We start from the raw sequence: 21384 nt of genomic DNA on the forward strand, positions 1-21384 counted from the left end.
AATCAAAAATTCAATTAAATATTTTATTTTCAATCCTAAAATATGTATTCCTACATTTTGCAAAGGCTCTGTAATGTCCCAAAACACTGTAGTTATTAACAAACACAATTTAAAAAACGGGAGGAAAAGATGTTGGAGAAAATGTTGAGCTGCGGATTAAATGTTAACTACGTAATATATTTTTTGGCGGTTTTGGTGTTTCCATGTGTTTTCTTAATATTGAGAGAAAATTAAATGCCACGAGCGTTATAATTTAAGCAAAGCGGCAGACAAATGTGATTTCTGCTAAATCTGCCTACTATACTTGAAGGAAGGAATTTCAACTCACAACATTGCTGCTACAGCCCAGGTTTTTCATTCATAACACATCACAGTAGGACACAGGCAACTGACGTCAGACTGTAACTGCTAAATCAATGCTGGTTATTGTCACGCAATGGACAGTATTGTGTTAATTCCTCCTCAGTCTTTTGGTTTAATGGAGTAATGAGCTTCTGCCAGAAGACTCTCTCCGAGCCCTCTGGGTCACTGTAACACATGCGGGAAATACAGATGCTGTAGAAAAGCAAAATAGGCCTGCAGTGTTGTTGCTGACATGGTACGGATGGCATCATTTTTTTTCCTCCGCTTCACTCTGTCCAATTGATTGTTCCTGGATACAATGACATGCTGGATGGGAAAAGTGGAACACAATGCAGCAAAGTCATCATGCACAGAGGCTGACAGGAGAAGCAGCCAGCTGTATTTCCTGTGATGGAGGCTGTGGAAGTGGCCTGTGCCCAACCGCAGTAAGTTAGTGTGTAAGCGGTCTGAGGTATGATCACAGCTCCATCTAGTGTTTCACACTGAGAATTCAGACAGGAAGCAAGACAAGTTCAACCAGCTTCAACTATGGTTTGCAGTCAGTTTACAGCTACACAATGAACTCTACTTGTCATTTCTTTCTGATCATTGACTCATTAGAGGCAAATGATATGAGAAATATAAGGATACAAAATAAGACTCCACGAGGGTTACCTGGATACAATAGAGGTTCATACTTTAGCTTTGTCTGAATCACATAAACAAGCAGTCGAACATAAACATCACTATTCTTATAATATAGCATATGGGTATATTTCTTACCACATTCTCCACATTTTTTACAGATCGTAAAATAGGCCTTTGATAATGATTATTTCAAATCTTTTTCTAGCGATGTAGCCAGTCCTTGGAACGGGACTAAACCATGCATTGCAATTTTTAGAAAACAACATTTTATCTTCTTCGGGTTTTTATGCTTATTTTCAAAACCAAAACTGCAATCACACCTTAAATCAATAATCTCTTTTTTATCCTTATCTTCCTCACAAGTTTATTTGAAAGGGACAATGCAGACAGACAGACACTAGACACATAGAAGTGAGGCGACCTTTGTATGTACAAAGAACCAAACAGATTCAGGATAAACAACGGTGCATATATATACATATGCTTGCAGTGTTTTACAATATAGACACAATGATCTTGCTATTGTCTAATATTTGGTGTGTTCATTCTCATTATTTTCACTACGTGATTTAATTTATTTGTCTTCAGTACAGTATGGTGAGTGATATATAACAACATATCTGGGCCTTCTCATGAGGGGCTTATAAGCAATAAAAATGGGTTGAATGTGCTGAATACAAATCATTGTTTGTAATCTTGAAGAGCCGTTACTTTACATTTTATTGTAATTCTATTTACAACAAGGCAATGATGAGATAACACCTAAATGAGTATTTTATAATTCATTATGACGAATTTATCCTCAAAACGCTTTTTGCAATCTTGAAACTTGAAAAACAATGTTTTAAGATGAGATGAAAGTCATTAAAAAAAAACGTTGCATTTTGTCAACTGCTGTCTGAACATTTTTGATCACCTCACTACATTAAAAAGGCAAACATGAGAAAGAGAAAATGTTTTACATCAGAGGAAAAACCTTTTGTTTCCAGCCAGGGCTTTGAAATCCGCTGAAGGGCCAGGCTGACCAGCGCGCATGTTGTACAGCCACAAGCCGCCGATCTGGGAGCTGTTGCATGGTGGAAGACTCATCCAGCGAACACCTCTCACCCCCACGAGATTCCTCTTCCTTCACTGCAGCATTCTTGTCTGAGCTCGCCTGCTGCCGTCGCTGCTGCTCCCGCCGCTGCACCGAGAGAGAATTTACATTTTAATAGGCAGAGCTGCTCACCGTCTCAGAATGAGGGTATGTTCAGGCGAACAGCGGGAAACCCAACCAGCTGCACAAGTTTCCAATGAACCCTCCAGACAATTCCAGAGCCGGGGAAAATGATATTTTTAGCCACTAGGCCTCCCTGTCTGCAGCTCATAGCAGCATACACATACAGGAATATATACATACCAACACAGTATATATATATATATATATATATATATATATATATATATACACACACACAGACTAGATCTGTGAAATGAGATTTGATGTAGTGCCAGCTTAGATCCGCGCTGATGAGGTGAGCTCTCTGGGAGCCTATGGGAGTAGATAGAGAAGGGGAATGAGCAGAGCGGCGGCGGGAGCACAAAAAAAAGGCCTGTCTGTGGGCCGGGTTGATCACAGAGCATGACGGTTCCATCAGAGCTGTCATTAGGCACCAAACAAAAGGCACATCAAGAGCAGGACAGAGAGGAAGAGGCGAGGAAAGGGGGATGGTCCTCGTCACTCCTGCTCTGTCGCAAGGCCTCTTGATGAAGTGTCACCCCTGGAGCACGAGGAAGGAGGTCAACAGGAGTGCACCTCTAAAAGCTACAAACTGCCCACTTTCAGCAAGAAAGCCATTTACACATGGTGTTTTTGTTTGAGCCCTCTACGTTGTATTTATTGGTTTATTCCCATCCATCATTAAAGGGTTTTAAGGCGTAAAAAACATTTACAAATGTGATTTCCAGACACCGAATTTCTTGCTACACAAAGAGTAAATTATTTTATGTTTGAAAAACTTTGACAAAGCACATAATGTATTCTTTGAAAAGGTTTGGGCTCAATGTTGTTAACAGAAAAAAAAATGGTTTTATTCAATGAGTCTGGAGAGTGTAATTGGAGTATGGTATGGTAACCTGTCAATGCAGTTCAAATCTAAGTTTGCACGTGAAAAACATTTAATATAAATATGAATCTAAATTCAGCTATGATGATGAATCAATCCGTAGGCTGAAGAGTTACCAAAATATATTCATTCCAAGAAGATTTAAAAACTTGTCTTTGAAAGAAACTTTTCACTGGTACTGTATCATATAATGTATACTTGAATGGATATTCATTTTTTTAGTTGTCTTAAAGATGTGTTGCTGCTGCCTCAATCCACAGTAGTACATTGTTTTGTTCATGTTCTCGTTCTCCTGCTAGCTTCTCCAACCTTGAGGTACCCAACTGCCATGTACTGTATGTAAGTGACATTCAGTTTTTTTTCTCTCTGAAGATTAAACTTGCACTACTAGCATAGTGCAGCGCACAAAAGCAATTGAAAGTTTTTTTTACAAAAAATGAAACGCAACCACTCAACACCTTTTGTACCATCAGAGGCAGCAATAAAATTGATTAGTCTTCCCTTTCCACATATTGCTATTTAATAAGTTGTTCTTAGTTAAAAAGGGCTCCCAACCCACACCACTCCAGCCAGTCTTCATCTCTGTGATTCTGGATTGTGGGACAACACAATGCGTCACAGCTTCAGGCGTGCGACCTAGACGGGGGCCCACCCCACTCTAATTAATAACTATTGAACACGCCAACAACAATCAACACTAATTAAATTGTTTGCCTGTTGACAAGGGTACAAGCCTTATCAAAAGACACAAGGGTGTGTGTCAGAGTATTCATTGGTGAGGGCCTCCGTTTTTTATAATAAGTTAACGAAGCGCCCTAGGTCATAGTTTTAATTAAAAAAAACACCAAAACTGCTGTCCCTCTAAGGCACTAACTGTTGGCAGATGCAAGATGGATGAATGGTTGCCATGAATATCCATTTTGAGAAATTAGCAACCAATTCCTGGCATCAGTGTGAACTACTTTTTAACGCGTAATAAATAGGGACACTGTATGTGATAAGAGATGCAGGTGTCTCAGCATAATCAAAGCAGATGGGAGGTAATCTGGAATGTAAAGAGGATGGATAAACTGATATTGGTGGTATTTGAGGGAACCACATTTAGACCTCAGTGCTGAAGGACCAATGGATCTGTGATGAGAATCTGCACAAACCTGCAGGAGACTAAATACGTTTAAAAAAATGTTATTGTAAAAGAAGAGAACAGATGAACCATCCACAGGATTCTCCTGTATTCATTTACAAAGGATCTGTAAAGAACAAGACAATAGTTGCACTACTGCTGTATGTAGCCTATACCAGGAGAAGAGAGTGGACACGTTAACAGATTCAAATTCAGTGTATCATCAGTATCACATGAAATAAACTACAAAGAATATAGTTTGAGTACTATAATGAAGCTTTTGTTCTTTTATGCTACATTTTCATTATCAAACTTAGGTAATAATATATTTCGAAATTTAGTACCCGAAGATGACATGTCGTATAAGGTCATTTCTGCATGTACAGTATACATGTATTCAGTGGCAGCCCACATTCATTGAAAAAGTGGTCATGAACATGACCTAGAAACCCTTTAACAGGCCTGCTGAAGTTAAGTCGCCCTATATTCCACCCACAGACAATCCACTGGGTGCTGCAGTCCCAGTGGAGCTTTAGTACATGAAAAACAAGTAGCTTATCCAGTTATGATGGGACAATCAAGGATTTAAAGACACAAGGTCACTGAGACACACAGCAAGACGATAGAAAAACATGTGTATTTGTTAGTGTGTGTGTGCACGTGAGAGAGAACGAGAGTGTGTGTGTGTGTGTGTCAGTGTGTGGGAAAAAGAGAGAGTGTATGTGTGTGTGTGTGAGGGTGTAATTGCTTGTCTTGAGAAGCGAGCCAGAGAGCTCGAGAATCTTACAGCTCTAATATTACAACTTGTGGTTGGAACAACAAATCAAAAGTGAGACACTTGACCTTAACAGAGCCTGAAGCTAATGAAACAGTATGTACCTTCACATAGAGGTGTTGGTGGACACTGCCAGATGAAAGACAACTATGTATTGTTTGGGGAGATTTTTCTGTGCCGATTTTGAGTTTGTGTACAGACTGTAAAGCCTGCTGAGGCAAGTTTGTAATTTGTGATTTAACAAATTAAATTGAATATATTTTATTATAGTAAATTTTATTTTCTGGAAGATTATGGATGAAGTTCTTTTTAGCCACGATGAAACGTTATTTGGTTTTACCATATATTGGGTCCAAACATGAAACATTTATGTGGATTACCACCGAGTATCCGTGGAAAAGCTTAATATCTGCCGGATGGTTTGGTGGATGGTTAATGTATCCTAATGACTGTCCCTTTATTGCCAGCATGCAGTCTATGTTGAACATGACTGGGCAATGGAGGGAATTGGAAAAACAGGTGCAGCTTTGTCTCCCGGTCCCAAACATTACTTTCAGCATAAGTCTTGAGTGTAGCCATGCTCGTTCCCTAAGAAGCATCTGTGGTGTACCAACAAGGTGGTTAGCTCAAATACTCTCTTAGCTAAGGTCAAGGCAAGCAGCAAAGCTGTCTTTACAAACAATGACTTCAGAGAGGAGCGCTACAGAATGGAAAGGTTTCGTAAACTGAAGGCAGTTCCCACTGCAAGCTGCCAAGACGATCTGTCAAGGGCTAAGGCACCATGATCTGACTCATTCTGCATACAAGGCGCCAAGGGATCACCTGAGGTTACCAGAGTGAACACCAGCTGCTACTAACAGTGGGACATGAAGCACTGGAAATGCTTAGAGCAACTTTCTTGGTGTTAAACCCAAGGTGCTGGTGTCCTGCTATGCCAACAAGAACTGCTTAATACTGACTTGGCATTTACCAACTCCCGCCTTTTGACACCAGGCCTAGACTGAAGGCTTAGCTCTGACTGACAGCTACGAAATGGACAAATCCGATGAAAGATCCTGGCTGCACACAGCTGGGTTGGTCTGTGACCCTGAATAAACAGTAGCCCCAGCCCTCCACCTCTCCCCCTTTCCCAGCCTCATCAATGAGGTAATCAATAGCTCGTGACCAGTGTTGATGACTCTTACGCATCTGCTGTACATTCACAACCAGTGGTGAGTTGAGATGAAGTTGGCGTGTCTCTCACTCACGCACACACTTGTTCTGAACCCCTGCTGATGGACAATAATGAGGGTTGGCAGTCCGGCAAACCCTTAACACACACGCCCACACACACACAAACAAAAGCCAGATAAAGCAGCCTTGTACACATTTTATCCCCTTCTTTTTGGTACGTTTTCTTTTAAATTCCTGTCAAGTAGTTGAGATATTTTAACACTGATCAGATATTTTTGCTGAAATTTATTGTTGTCTTCTAGTGCCTAGTGTTATCCATTTGCATTAGCCTGTTATTTAAAGCTAATGAGATACACACAATCATTTCTGAAAAAGGCTAGAGTTATGTTAACTGGCTTTGACGCTACTTTTGTGACCCTTAAAATAAGGGATTAGCAAGGCTCTGCGTACATGACTATTAAAATGAAACTCATCCCTCGGCTTAATTTTCTTTAACGGTTGAGAATTAGTAGCCTTTTACGTTTTCTGCCTTTCTCCTGTTTTTCAATACAGGAAGATTGTATTATCTGCAGTAATACCTAGATCATCTGACCACAAATGAGCCGAACTACATTTCTACCCACCTGCAAATATGTTGGTTGGACTTTATGTTTAAAGAATATTTAGTAAACCTGTTGACGTTGAGGATAAGGTTAATGATGGCATCTGCTAAGAAGGCATCGGCCTTCTCCCCACCATGCGCATTGAATGGCGCCCTCTTGACCAGCGAGGGTTGCAAAATTATGAACACAAATGGAGAAAAATCAATAAATTATGTTGATAGAATTTGAATGTGGCTCCAGACAAAGAGCCGACTACGATATCTTCATAACCCACAAACCATTGCAACAACAAGCATGTTCTGGTACTGGAGATCACTTTTTGGTATGCCCTGAAAATGCTATAGAAGGTTTTATTTTCTATATTTACAACACATTTCTTTATTTGGTTGCGTTTAGTTTTGTAATCTTTATTTAGTTTAGTTTTCTGTATAATCAGTGCATTGAGCTTTCACAGCGAGCATTCAAACATTTTTTCTTAATGGATGGAAATATGTAGATATACAGTCGACAACGACAATTAAACTGACCAAAATGTGGAAACTAATGAACAATGAACAACAACCTACAATATACAAGATGGTTTCTGTGAATTGCAAGGAAGTGTGTTTGTGGAAAAAGTGTGGAGTTAACCATAAACTTCCCTAATGGGATATAGGACTGTGGATGAAAACATTGTAAGGTGCACCAGATGGTTGACAGAGCTCATTTACAGCAGCTGCTCGATTCATAGCTCATCCAAATATCTACAAGAAGGCCTTGAGGTAAAATCCAATTGGGATCTCAACTGAGGGGGCTTTCATACTGTAGCTCAGGTGCATTGTTGTTCCACATTTTCCCTCTCAAGCTCCTCCATATCCCATGCTGTATAGGTTCAAGGATGTTCCTCCTAAATTAAGACTGCTTAACGAACAGAAGAGGCCGACATTGTCAATTTATTAAACCATGAATATAAAAAGCTTGAATGGTTACAACCAATTAAAAAGATGGTACAACATTTATGTGAACCCTGTCACCACTATTCAGACCACTGCATGGTGGAGCTTTGAATGGCAACAAAGCTACATCTAAGCTAAGTAGCTTTTTCATACAATTATTTGTTATCATATGATCATATCTCTTATATCTTATCTGAATCCATCTATTGAAAAAAAAATGATTTGTTAAGATGTGTTGACATATATAAAATAGGATCATTGTGATAACTACACCATGTACAGACTCCTAAGTGGACCAAAGTTTAGATTTCTGTCCAGCTACTTATATTTCATAGTGAACCATACGGCATTAAAACTGCTCGTTAAACCAGGATAACTGTAGAGTATGAGGCTCATGAGTATTTTAAAAACAAAATGTGTTTCATTGAAAACTATTTTTATGCAAAATTATCAACCTAGTGATATAAACCTATTAACTTCAGATTAGGTTTAGGGCAGGATTCCATTTTTTCAAAATGTATCTTCCATCAGGTGGATGTAGAGGGGCTTAAAGAGCACTAAAAGGAATCTAAATATCTCAGGAATAAAAGAAAATTGACCTAACGGGAAAACATGTTGTATTATAATAAAATGTATTATTGCCCATGCGTCCAGCTTATAATTTGTCTGGCGTTAAAGTCCTGCTCCTGGCATTCTATGAAGAAAAGTTCATCATTTTTAACAGGCTCAGCAGCCAAATTTAAGGGCCTTTTCTGATGGTGTTGGTTTTGGGAAAAAAACAGTGCAAGCTATTTACTAGTTATTACTTATAAACACCTTCCTCTCAGTGTGAGGAATTGGATGTGTGCGGGAGTGTGTAACTAGATACCAAAATGCTCAATGCGTGACACTTGCGTGCCGTGGTATATGCAGAATAAGCATATACTTAACTATAGATTATGATGAGATCATATACAATGGTTCCGTGCTAAATTCCATCAGTTCTTTGAGTATGTCAGGGATGTTGCGTGGGGAAAAAGGCAGGACTCAAACGCAGAGTTTGCGGGAAACAAAAAGGACTTTAATAGTCAAAACGGGCAAAAAGCAAATAGCCAACGGGCAAAAACATACACAGGAACAGGGGGGCAAAGAGGCAGGCAGGAACGAGGAACATCCAGGACAATAGACATCGACAAGTGACACAAGAGACACACGGCTTAAATACACTAGGGAGGTGTAGGTGATTGGACACAGGTGGAAACTATCAGACGATCACAGGGGATGACAGGACCAGGCAGGAAGTGAAGTTACCCGGGGACACGAGTGGCAGATAACTACAAAATAAGACAGGAAGTGAACCACACCGTGACAGAGTACAGTGTTATTTTCAATTTGAATCATATTCTAAATTAATCTTTAATTCTACATTCATATTATTGTTTGTCCCCCCCCTCTCTTTAAGTTCCCACAACACCACGCTTGACCCAATGTAACTGCACTGCTTGCACTTTGTCTTTATTTATGCAGAAACCTGCATGAAGACATGCTTGTTCGACTAGAGCCTGTAGTCACAGATCCCCCACTGGGCACCAGGCTGCACGGAGAAAAAGGGGGGAGGTGTGGAAACGGACAGAGCTCTCACTGGACAAGGAGTGTGTCACGTGACCAAGCCTGGAGTTTCATATCCTCAAACACACAAGATAACGCTCTCTTTCACGCTGACTCCGGTCGACAATGGATCGAGGCTCTGCAATGTTGCTGGTTTTCTTTCAGTAAAGTCCATAAGCTTTAGTCTTAAACAAAGACTCTTGCTTTATTTTGTTTCTATTTGTTTGCTTTTATTTTGAAATGTGACCCAAGAGGATAACAACCTGCTGGTCTTTCCCTTTTTTGTTGACACGAGGACATAAGGATGCACACATCCCCTTTATCCTATCTATAACTCCACTATGAGTTATCAGTTATCACGCAGTTGAAACAGCTGATCACTCAATCCAAGGATCCATTCCGAACAGTGGCATACTGGAAAAAAGTGGCCTGGCCCCTATTTATCGTACGTGGTTCAACTAAGTCAATCAAATATTACATTGTTAGTTAATTCAACACATTGCCATTCTGCACGTAAATTTATTAAATTAAATTAATTAACTGCTAAACTCACTAACAGATGCTAACTAACCTGCTATACGTATGTATGTTGTTAACAGCAGCAGCTCGACTGGTCTTAACTGGTCTTTAACCTTCAGAAATTCTCCCACACTACATTACAGAACAAATAATTTAGCTAACTCTTTTATCCAAAGCAACTCACATTGCATTTTTAAACCATGTTTTTTTTTTTACATGTTTTGCCCAGGGAGCAATTAGGGGTTAGGTGTCTTGCTCAGGGACACCAGGGTTTGAACCACTAACCTTGCGGTTCCCGGCGCACCATCTCTACTCCACGTCAACACTACTCCGCTCTCTTCACTGGCGACCAGTGGCTATCCGCATCCATTTCAAAACATCGGTACTCGGGTCCAGTCTACATCGAGGACATGGTCTACTTGTTCCTTCCTCACTGATCACGACTCCTGCTGGCTCCGAAATGGTGGAATGAGCTCAGGACCACAGAGAGCCTTTACATCTTCCGCCGCAAACTGTATAGGCTCATTTAGTATCGGACAGTATGTGACATACTAGTCAGGGTTCCAACACATTTAGTAAATTTCCATGACCAAAAAACTGAAATCCAACGTCGAGCCACGGGACTCACTCAGATTTGTCTTTTTAGGTTAAAGAATAAATTTGGTACCCCGATGCTGGCTCCTATAGTTGCATTTGGGTCCTAATCCTCGTTCTCTCGTGACAACAAGGATATTAAAGCTGTTTGTACATTCTCCGCAACTTAAGCAATAAATAAATGTAGGAAAAACATCCATACATATTTCATTCAAAAAAACACTACCAAACTGCACATTTCGTCGACCATCGATGAAGCAGCAGGCCAACAAGAAAACCGAGATCGGAAAAAGCAAGAGAATAACATAGATTACCAATCTAATGACGTTCTGAAATTTTGACCATCCTATCTGCACACTATACATTCTGTTGGGTTTTGATTTTGAGTTAGTTTTTCTTTCTTTATTTATATTGGCAGGAGAGTTACCACTGCAGTTATTTGTGTACTGACATTATGCACTAACTTAACTTGTTAAATGTTATAAAAGGATAATTGTACACTGGAATCTATTGTAAATCATACAATTGAACATCTCCAAATTTCAAGCTGCTCTCTCCTCTAAGATTAGTTGAGAAATAGAATAAGACTTGTGTCATTCAATGTAACCTGCCTACATAGAGAAAGTAGAATTATTACACTTTTTGTCATGGGTATTGCATTTTCGGAAGGGAGGGCAAATACGGCCTCAGACTAAGGGGTTAAAGAAGAGAACCACATATAGAAACCACTGCTTTTTCAAATATGTAAAGAGGTTTTACATGCTGTTCTTTTTCTCCCAGAGCTTTTCAGTTCCATTTCAAAGGAACTACGTTGCCGCCTGGCGCTCAAAAACGGATTATATATATATATTATATACATATAAGCTTTTATGTTTATGTTAGCTGTTGAGTTATAACGTGGTACTTGTGGTACTAGTGGTACTAACGTGATTGTAGTGTTTCATGTTTGATGATTTTCCTGCTGTTTCTATAATATTGCATGTAAATTTAACACTTTTAGAAGGGAGCCAATGTAGTGAGTGTAGGATGGGTGTTATTTGTTCATATTTCTGGACTCTCATCAGGATCCTGGCAGCGCTGTTTTAGGTGTATTGTAGTTTCAGGATATTTTTGCCATTGATTCCAGTTAAAAGTGAATCCTTTCAGTCCTCAGGAGATAAAGGCATGAGCAAGCTTCTCTGCATCTGACAGGGTCGAAGTGGGGCGGCGTTTGGAGATGTTTTTGAGATGATAGAAGAAGGTTTTGCACAGGTACTTGATATGGTTATTAAAGGTCAGGTTAAGGTCAAACCTACGTCCCAGATTGGTAACTGTGGAGAGGAGTATGACCTGTCAAAAGTGAGATGGATAATGGAAGATGACTGAACCTTGTGTGGCTTCGGTTTTGGAACTATTAACTGGAGAAAGTTGTCGCTCATCCATGCTGTCACGATCCAGCGCTCCCCTTCTCCGGAGTACTGAGGCCTTTAAATCTGGTCCCCAAACTCCCCCCTGTTTACTGTCTAGTTGGTCTGTCCCGTTTTGTTCCATTGTGTGTCTGCCTGTTGTGCACGCCCACTCATCCCTACACACCTGTGTCTGGTTCCCCATCAAGCTGGTCTGTATATATACCCCTTATCCCTCTGTGTTCCTTGCGAAGTCTTGTGTAGTCAACATCACATTTTGAGCGTTATTTGGATCTCCTGTTTGTACCCCCGTTGAAGACTCCTTGTTTGTTCCAGAACTCGTTGCCTCCTACCTGATCCCTGTCGGTACCTTCGTCGATCTCCTTGCTCCTGGATTTCGACCTCCTGCCTGTCTACTGGATACCACTAAGCCTACTCCCTGTGTAACTGTTGTTGATTAAATCTGCGCTCTGTGCTTGGGTCTACTCCTGTCTCCTGTGATGCTATACAGAAGACAGGAGTAGACCCAAGCGCATCGAAATCCGCCTACAGGTGGGAGTCTGACCATCTGGTGTCATGGTGCAGCCAGAACAACCTGGAGCTCAATGCTCTAAAGTGGAGATGGTTTTGGATTTCAGGAAGAACAAAGTCACACCCTCCTCCATCCCCCTAGGTGACAGTGGGAGCTGAACATCAGCTCCATCACCAAGAAGGCTCAGCAGAGGCTGTTCTTCCTGAGGCAGCTGAAGAAATTCAACCTGCCAAAGACGATGATGGTGCACTTTTACACGGCCATCATCGAGTCCATCCTCGGCTCCTCCATCACCATCTGGTATGCTTCAGCCACAGCGAAGGACAAGGGCAGGCTGCAGCATGTCATCCGCTCTGCAGAGCGGGTGATCGGCTGCAATCTGCCATTTCTCTCTAGGACTTCGCTTCTAGGACCCTGAAGTGAGCTAAAAGATCGTAGCCTTCCCGTCGGCAATCGGGCTCATCAACAGAGCCCGGTCCCCCACTGACTAGCTCTGACATTACACCGGTCACTTTCTTTCACACTGCACACGTCACTTGTCACTTTCCGTTAGCTGGTGCACTTTATTTTTATTTTTTAAATATTGTATTTCAACTTTTACTCAACTCTTAGTCCTTTATTTTTAAACTAACCCATAGCCTTATATTACTAACCCATAGCATTGCATTTTATTTTATTCCTCTTCGTCATACATATTGTCATACTGTCTGCTGTTATGCACCTGCCAAGTCAAATTCCTTGTATGTCTGACATATTATGGCAATAAATGTTTCCTGATTCCTGATGACATGTTGTGTCTGCTTCGTGCCATTGTCTCTCGGTTAGACATCAAGTAACTTACAAGCGTTCAGTCTCAGCTTTGCATTCACGCATTGGCAGCAGGATGGCGGTGATGACGAGCGCAGCATCTCAACACTGATGGGCTTTTGCAAGAGAGCGTCGGGCTAATCTTTCAACTTTGGGCGAAAAAGCAATTTATTCGCTTCGCTCCTTTTGCTTTTTGGCGTCCCCCCACCCTCGCCGCCCGTTTAAAATTTGCTTCCTTCGCGACCAGTTGCATTGACTTTGCATGGCATCTACTCGCGCGAATAATTCGCTTTTGGTGTGAATGCAGCATTAGAGGTTTTCTAACTGACACACACACACATATGAAGATATTAGAACCACTCTTTTTCAGCTTGAGGAAAAAACGTTAAACATTATTTAAAATGTGAGGAATATTTTCATATAAAGTCTTTGATTTGCTTTGCAGAAATGCATAAATGTGCTATGAACACTTAAAAATGTGTATTTATAAATGCATGAATTTATAAAACACCTGATATTAATTATTTTTATTTACACTAAAATGTTTTATAAACAGACTCGGTATTAAATAATGTCAATTTGTAAATTATGATCAGAAGGATGTCAACAATAAGGAGCGGCGAGCCTTAGGACAAAGTGTATTGGTAGAAAGAGAGAAGCACCAAGCAGTTTTTACTAACTAACCAGGAATGTGACGTCATAGCCAGTGGCTTGAAAGACGGCTGTGCACTAACATTGAACGAACCCAACAAATCTGTTTTAAACTTATAATAAATTAGACACCAGGATGTTCCAATAAGTGACGACTATGCCTGGGGGATGGGGAATGCATATAACCCAATGTTGTTCATTGTTTTCTTGAGCCAAAGCATAGACAGTAGTGGCCTGTGGACTGTTATTGGTCGGGAAACCTTTTGTATCACATCTTTATTCTCATTTTTATTAAAACCAATACTATATTATAACTTGTTTGTCTCCGGATCTTCTTCATGTCTACCCAAAGAATCTTTGAACAGTTTTGATAGGATTTGATTAAAAAAGACACATTCTCCTTTTTACTCCATTTTTATGTTTTTTTTAGACACAAATGTCACATGTCAGGACATTTTCCTGTACCAATGTTTTGGGAGAGAGGATGTCTGATGTGTACAGACTGTAACGCCCTTTGAGGCAAATTTATGATTTGTCAATTTTGGCACAATGTAGGATAAATTACAAATTTTAAATACTTAAAAGATGTTCTGTTGAAGTGTTGAATTAATTACATTAAGGAATCTAAAACAGTAAACTACATATTAGTGTCAAATATTTTCATTTTGATTAACACTTCCTGTTTTTTTTAATTATGTACAAAACTGTAAAAATAAAGATTATCTGTAAATTAACAAACTGTAAATTTAAGTATTATGCTAATAACGCCAGATTATTTTTCTCTTTTTTACGGAAGAAATACTGTTTTACAGTTTTCTTAAATTACATTCAAATCATCAAAAATATGTACAAATAATAATAATACAGACAAAATCTATAAATTTGTTTTTCTGTAGGAAAAATTCCTGTAAATGTATGGTTTTCGCACTTCATTTGAATTTGAAAAAGTTATTTTACCTTAATTTTATGTTTTTTGTTTGGCAGCCGCTGCTGCCAGCCATTTGAACTTCTTTTTACGTTTTCTTTTACAGTGTACCAACAATTGTTTATTGAATTAACTAAAGCAATAAAATGAATTCAATGTGGGTCTCAAAGAGACACACACACATGCCCCTTCCTCCAGGTGATTGGAGTAATTGTCCCTCTCCAAGCAAGATTGATAAAAAAATGTATTAGTTTACTGTGATTAATTAAAAGCTATTTAATATTAAAATCAGGTTAGCACAGATTACCCAATCAGTCCCCCAACCAACGCTGGCTTCAGCTCCTCTCAGGTGTGAGAATCACTAGGATAAAATAAAGGATCTGGGTCTTAATAGTGGGCTGCTCTTCCACTGAGATGCGCTCAGCTGCTAGAGTCTTCTGTTACTTGTCATTCAAGGTAAACACTGTGGTAGCGGCCTGCCTGAGGTCAAAATGGATTGTAGAACAACACTATAACTATGCGGCTACGAGATGACACAATGACTGTCACCATCTGTTAAAACCTTGGTCTGGGTCAGTCAAGGCAAGAGGAGGTGATGTGTTCACCTGGATGCTTTTAGTGTACTTTTTTGGTGTTACGGATATAATGGCATTACTCACAGTCTCGGTCAAGGCCAAGATCAGGATGGCAGTCATTGTTCAATCTCATTTATGAGTCATTACAGTTAGAACATACATTCTTGTAAGAACTGTGAGGAAAATCCAATCAAAACTTTGATTGATCATTTACATCAATGAAATCTGCATTTCTTCGGCTACTTTTAAGACATATTTGTTTATAAACCACAGTTACTAGTTGTAAGTTTTTCATCAAGCCAAACGAATATTGAACTTTTATTAATGTGTTGCACTTATCACAGAAAGAGTCATCCGGGAATTAAGCTATTGTGACTGGATGGATGTGTGAAACCGAAATACATTTTTAGCAGAGATAATTGGCAATTTATTCCCATAGCAACCAACAAAACTGAATAATTTATGTCTAATTAATAGTGTGTATGCTGCTCTTTCATAGTCTCTACTCAGCAAGTAGCATTTTCTTTTTCTTATTGCAAATTACAAAAGCATGAGAGTGTGCTAATTTAGTGCTATGACTAAATATGTGTTAAAGAGGCTTCTAAAATGGTTCTCTCCCCTGCATGGCAGTTTAATGTAGGCTCTAGGCACAGTGGGTCACAGGCTGAATAATTAAAATATCTTCAAGACAAATGGAAACCATTCAAATAATACAACTTGTATTTGCACCTGCAGACTAAGCCTGATCTTTTTGTGGAGTAATTTGTCAAACATTGGAAGCTGGTCTCTGTTTACTGGAAAAACCTTCAATTTGGGTTGGCGAATATGCACTGTTAGAGTTGAAACCGTGTTCAAACTTTCCTGTCGAGAAAGCCCCTCTGGCCCGACATTAAAATAAGATCAAATGGAAGGTTAAATTAAAATCAACTCAATGTTTGTTCTATAACAAAACCCTGAAAGAAAACTCAGTGTGAATCACAAACAAAAATATTACATTAAAGTGCTCCTCCGTGGTTAAACCTGGCAGCCTAGCGTTGGCCTGCCCTCCAGACCGGTTCACCCACAGATTTAAAGCTATTAGGAATGCCTTTTATCAACACAGCAAATGTACCGCATCTTTGTTAATAAAAACAGACAAATGAATCAAGGCAATAATAAAAATGTGTTGATGTGCTTACCTCTGAGCCATTGAGAGGTATTAGCCAAAACATAATGTGCACTTTAGTGCTCAAAAGTGAATTGCCGCTTCTCAGCAGAATATATGTGTTAAACCCAGAAAGTGCCCACCAAAACCAGCAAGGTTACAGAGAAAGTGTGCAACAACCTGATAATTAAGAACACATAAATTGTAATGCTGGGCAATGATTACAAATTTTAATTAATTGTTGTCTGATATATAAATACATCTATCTAACTACAGTGGGGAGAACAAGTATTTTATACGCTGCAGATTTTCTCCACTTACAAAGCATGTAGGAGTGTGTAATTTGTATCATAGGTACTCAACTGTGAGTGACTGAATCTAAAACAAATCCAGAGAATCCCATTGTATGATTTAAAAAAAAATATTTTGCAGTTTATTGCAGGTCATCAGTATTTGATACATCAGAAAAGCCAAACTTAATATTTGGTACAGAAACCTTTGTTTGCAATTACAGACATACGTTTCCTGTAGTTCTTCACCAGGTTTGCACATACTGCAGCAGGGATTTTGGCCAACTCCTCCATACAGACTTTTTCCAGATCCTTCAGGTTTTGGGGCAACATGGGCAACATGGACTTTCAGGTCCCTCCAAAGATGTTCTTTTGGGTTCAGGTCTGGAGACTGGTTAGGCCACTCCAGGACCTTGAGATGCTTCTTATGGAGCCACTCTTTAATTGCCCTGCCTGTGTGTTTTGGGTCGTTGTCATGCTGGAAGACCCAGCCACAACCCATCATCAATGTGCTCACTGAGGGAAGGAGGTTGTTGGCCAAGATTTCCATATCCAGCACATCCATCCTCCCCTCAATACGGTGCAGTCGGCCTGTCCCCTTTGCAAAAAAGCATCCCCAAAGAATGATGTTCCCACCTCCATGCTTCACCGTTACGATGGGGTTGTACTCATCCTTCTTCCTTCAAACATGCCGAGTGGAGTTTAGACCAGACCACAAGACCTTCTCCCATACCTCCTCTGGCAAACTTCAGACGGGCCTGGACATGCGCTGGCTTGAGCAGGGGGACCTTGTGTGCGGTGCAAGATTTTAATCCATAACGGTGTAGTGTGTTACTAATGGTTTTCTTTAAGACTGTGGTCCTAGCTCTCTTCAGGTAAATGACCAGGGGCCTCATGTACAAAGACTTGCGTAGATTTCTTACTGAAACATGGCGTACGATCAAACCCAAATGCCCTCCCACGCAGAGAAATATCTGGATGTATCAATGTGTGCGAACGCATGAATCCAAGCACATTTCCTTTGTACATCCCAATCAACGTGGAATTGAGCGCACATGTCGGAGTACCCGACTCCTCCCTGTTCACACCCCTACATAAATATGCAAATAATATTTAAATGAGCCCTGCACCTGCGATTCCCCTCTCTGCATGATCAGAAAAGATATAAGAAAAAGAATGAGTAAGATGGTAAAAAAAAAAAAAAAAAAACGTTCACCGAAAGCGAGATGGAAGTGCTACTTTCCGAAGTGGAGGCACGCAAAAATGTTGCGGAGGAGTGGGTGGGCCTGACTATACTGGCTATATTGCAGGAATAAAATAGACTAGATCAGCGACAACAGCTTCATGCACTGGTTTGATTATTTGCCGTTTCATGCCAAGGAAAAGTTTACAGCACAGCTCACTCGGAGCATTCGATGTCGGTACTTTCAGTTTCAATCACTGAATGAAGCCTGCCATATGTGGGATGAGAATCGCAACCTTAAACTGCTTGCATAAAACTCTAGATCAGCACTCTGCATTTGTTTATTGTTGTCGTTCTTAAATATGTTTAAACCTGAATAAATTACCTATATAAGTAGTTATGTCTTATTGTATTATTGTGTGTGTATATATTAGGGGTGTAACGATTCATTCACTGAATCGATTAATCGATTTATATTCCTGCAATCCAACTGAATCGATCTGTGCTCCGCAAATCGGCATTCCGGACGACATATATAGATTACAAATCGATTGAAATGGTACATAATCGATTTGTATCGATACTTGGAAATTTACGCACAAAAACTGTATGGATGTATGTTGGTTTGTTTGTTTTTTAGCACTTTAGACACGTTAAACGTTACTCGATTCAGTCTGCCTGTCTGCGACGTCATCAGTACGCAGCGGCAGCCGCGCGAAACTCGGAACAACAACAAAACACAGCGTGGAGGAGATGACTGCGAGCAAGACATTTACAAACTAACTTATTGATCCAGCGTGTGGAAACATTTTGGCTTTTGCAAACACGGAGGTGTTCTAAATAAGTCGGTCGCTCTTTGTAGAATATGTAGAAGACAAATAAAAAACCACGGAAACACGACAAATCTTTCCGGCCATCTACTAAGGCGCCATGGAATTAAACAACGCCGACAGTCAGGACCTCTAGCAGCGTTACCGCTGCAGCAGCAGCAGGTAACTCCAGCTCTGCAGACACCTCAGGCCTCGCCAGCACCAAACTCAACATCACAGTAACAATTGCCAAGTTTATCTGTAAAGACATGCGACCCTACAATGTGGTTGAAAATCCGGGGTTCTGTAAATTGATCCAAACATTGTGTAATTATTGTGTAATGTTTACATTGAAAATTGCACTTGATTCAAATAAAAGGTTTGCTTGTTTATAATATCCATAATTAATTTAAACCTGATTTCCTTACAAGAAACAACAGCCCTGAAGTTGGCGTGAGGCACCGCACATTTCCACGGTCATTTTGCTCTTGATACATCTGATTGTTGACGTGAAAAAGTGCGTTCGCCACTTTTTTTGTGCGTACGCACCCTTTGTATATATGGCCCCAGGTTCTGTCGTGGGGAGATTGACCCTCATCTCGAACTTCTTCCATTTTCTAATAATTGCACCAACAGTTGTTGCCTTCTCACCAGGCTGCTTGCCTATTGTCCTGTAGTCCATACTAGCCTTGTGCAGGTCTACAATTTTATCCCTGATGTCCTTACACAGCTCTCTGGTCTTGGCCATTGTGGAGAGGTTGGAGTGTGTTTGAGTGTGTGGACAGGTGTATTTTATACAGGTAACAAGTTCAAACGGGTGCAGTTAAACAGGTAATGAGTGGAGAAAAAGAGGGCTTCTTAAAAGACAAGCTAAAAGGTCTGTGAGTGCCGGTATTCTTACTGGTTGGTAGGTGATATATACTTGTCATACAGTAAACTGCTAATTATATATATTTTAAATCATGCAATGTGATTTCTGGATTTGTTTTAAATTCCATCACTTAAAGTTGGAGAGTACCAATAATAAAAATGCCAGACTCCTACATGATTTGTAAGTTGGATAATGTGCAAAATCAGCCGTGTATCAAATACTTGTTCTCACCACTGCATCTAGATATATTTACATACAGTATAGATATTTATATTGAGTGATGCAGTTAGTTTTACTCTACATTCATTCAAGGATTAGGGGGAGGAGCTGTGTAGTTATACTCCGTATTGACGGCCTGAGCTGCATATGGGAGGGGTTGGGAAATGGAGAGGAAGGTGTGTACAATGACTCAAGCAGTTGAACACGCCACAGCATATCAGTAAACATCGTTAATCACAGGTTAGCAGATGAGAATGCTAATTGCAATGGAGGAAATAACAAGACCCAGAGGATGCTTCTATTTATCGACACCCCCAGTGTTACTAATAAGGGCCAGATGGGTGTGTGTGTGTGAGTGTGTTCACAATGAAAAGTAAAGAGTGTCTGGAGGAAAGAGGTGACGAGGGTGATTGAATGTTGAATATGAGCTTACCAACTCGTTGCTTTATTGTCGACCACCCACTCTTTTTTGTTACTGAACAAGACACACAGACAACAAAACCATCAGTCAAACTATGATTTGAACAGACATGGTTGTGAGCATCAACTTTTTTAGAAATTACTATAAATTCTTTGGAGAGATGCTTAAGGATAGAAGTCCCAAAACGTTTTTTTTAAATTACATATCCGCTTGACACATTTAAAAGTGAACAACGTGCAGTTGTCGGCAGTATTGGTAAAGACAAACCCCTTTTTTCATGCTCACAGTTCTTATCATTCTAGTGAAAGGTGCTGACTGAGTGCATAAACCCATGTTTGTGTCTTCCTCCCTGTCAGACTTCAGAATTCGGGGAAGCGTTTATTTTGTGGGAATAATTCCTCATTAATATTCCTGATGTTACAAGTTACTGTGGTTTGGTAGTCTGTCACAGTATACTGAATGCGTATGGCAGGAGCGTACTGGCCATCAGGAAGTTTGGAATGACTTTTTTATATAGAATGAATTACACTGTGTATTCAATTAATGCGTATTTAAGTACTTGATCATCAATTCCACTGCCAGCAAAAAATTATCCATCTATTGTAAACACTTTCAGCCGGATGTATTGATATTGTCCCCATACAAACAACCTGCAACCAAAGCATCTAAATCAATCAGCCTGGCTCCATGCAACCAATAGCTTTCTAATTGTGCACTAATCCGGTCACTAAGTACTGGAGCACTGTGGAGTCTGCCCAAAGCAAACACAACACACAAGTCATGAATGAGCTGCTTCTCAAACAAGAGAGTGGAACACGGCTGACAGAACGTCTATGAGCTATGGATCAAGGTAGTGCACACTCCTGAGCGACACACCTTTGGCCGGGAATCACTCAGCTTTGTGATCTCATTCAACTTCAAGAAATGAAGCTGCAACAAGTGATTCTGGGAGTATGGGGCTTTTGGTGAGTTCTGTGGAGGTTACATTCTACAGTCCCCCATTAACACCTGGGGCCTCATTTATTAAACCTTGCGATTTGCGGCAGAAGTGGCGTACGGATGAAACATAGGACGTGCGTACGCACAGAAGTATTCAGACTTATAAAACCATGCGCACGCACATCCTACGCAGTTTTCCCTTAATAAATCACAATCACTTATAAATGCAG

General features: G+C 40.1%; 1 protein-coding gene across 2 annotated transcripts in view; it reads right to left on the reverse strand.

Annotated features, from left to right (window-relative positions):
* Window positions 1–1327: 1327 nt before the first annotated feature.
* LOC120829887 (dehydrogenase/reductase SDR family member 13) overlaps window positions 1328–21384 on the reverse strand; it is a 38934-nt gene continuing 18877 nt past the window's right edge. The window contains exons 5-6 of one of the 2 annotated variants that reach the window (XM_040194481.2): window positions 20228–20269; window positions 1328–2173 (exon numbers count right to left, since the gene is read on the reverse strand). In XM_040194481.2, the coding sequence (XP_040050415.1) occupies window positions 2094–2173; window positions 20228–20269 (122 nt within the window). In that variant the 3' untranslated portion in view covers window positions 1328–2093. The remainder of the gene's footprint in view (window positions 2174–20227; window positions 20270–21384) is intronic. The other variant, XM_040194490.2, reaches the window with a different exon arrangement.

Source organism: Gasterosteus aculeatus, chromosome 1, assembly GCF_964276395.1.
Source record: "Gasterosteus aculeatus chromosome 1, fGasAcu3.hap1.1, whole genome shotgun sequence".
Classification (NCBI taxonomy): domain Eukaryota; kingdom Metazoa; phylum Chordata; class Actinopteri; order Perciformes; family Gasterosteidae; genus Gasterosteus; species Gasterosteus aculeatus.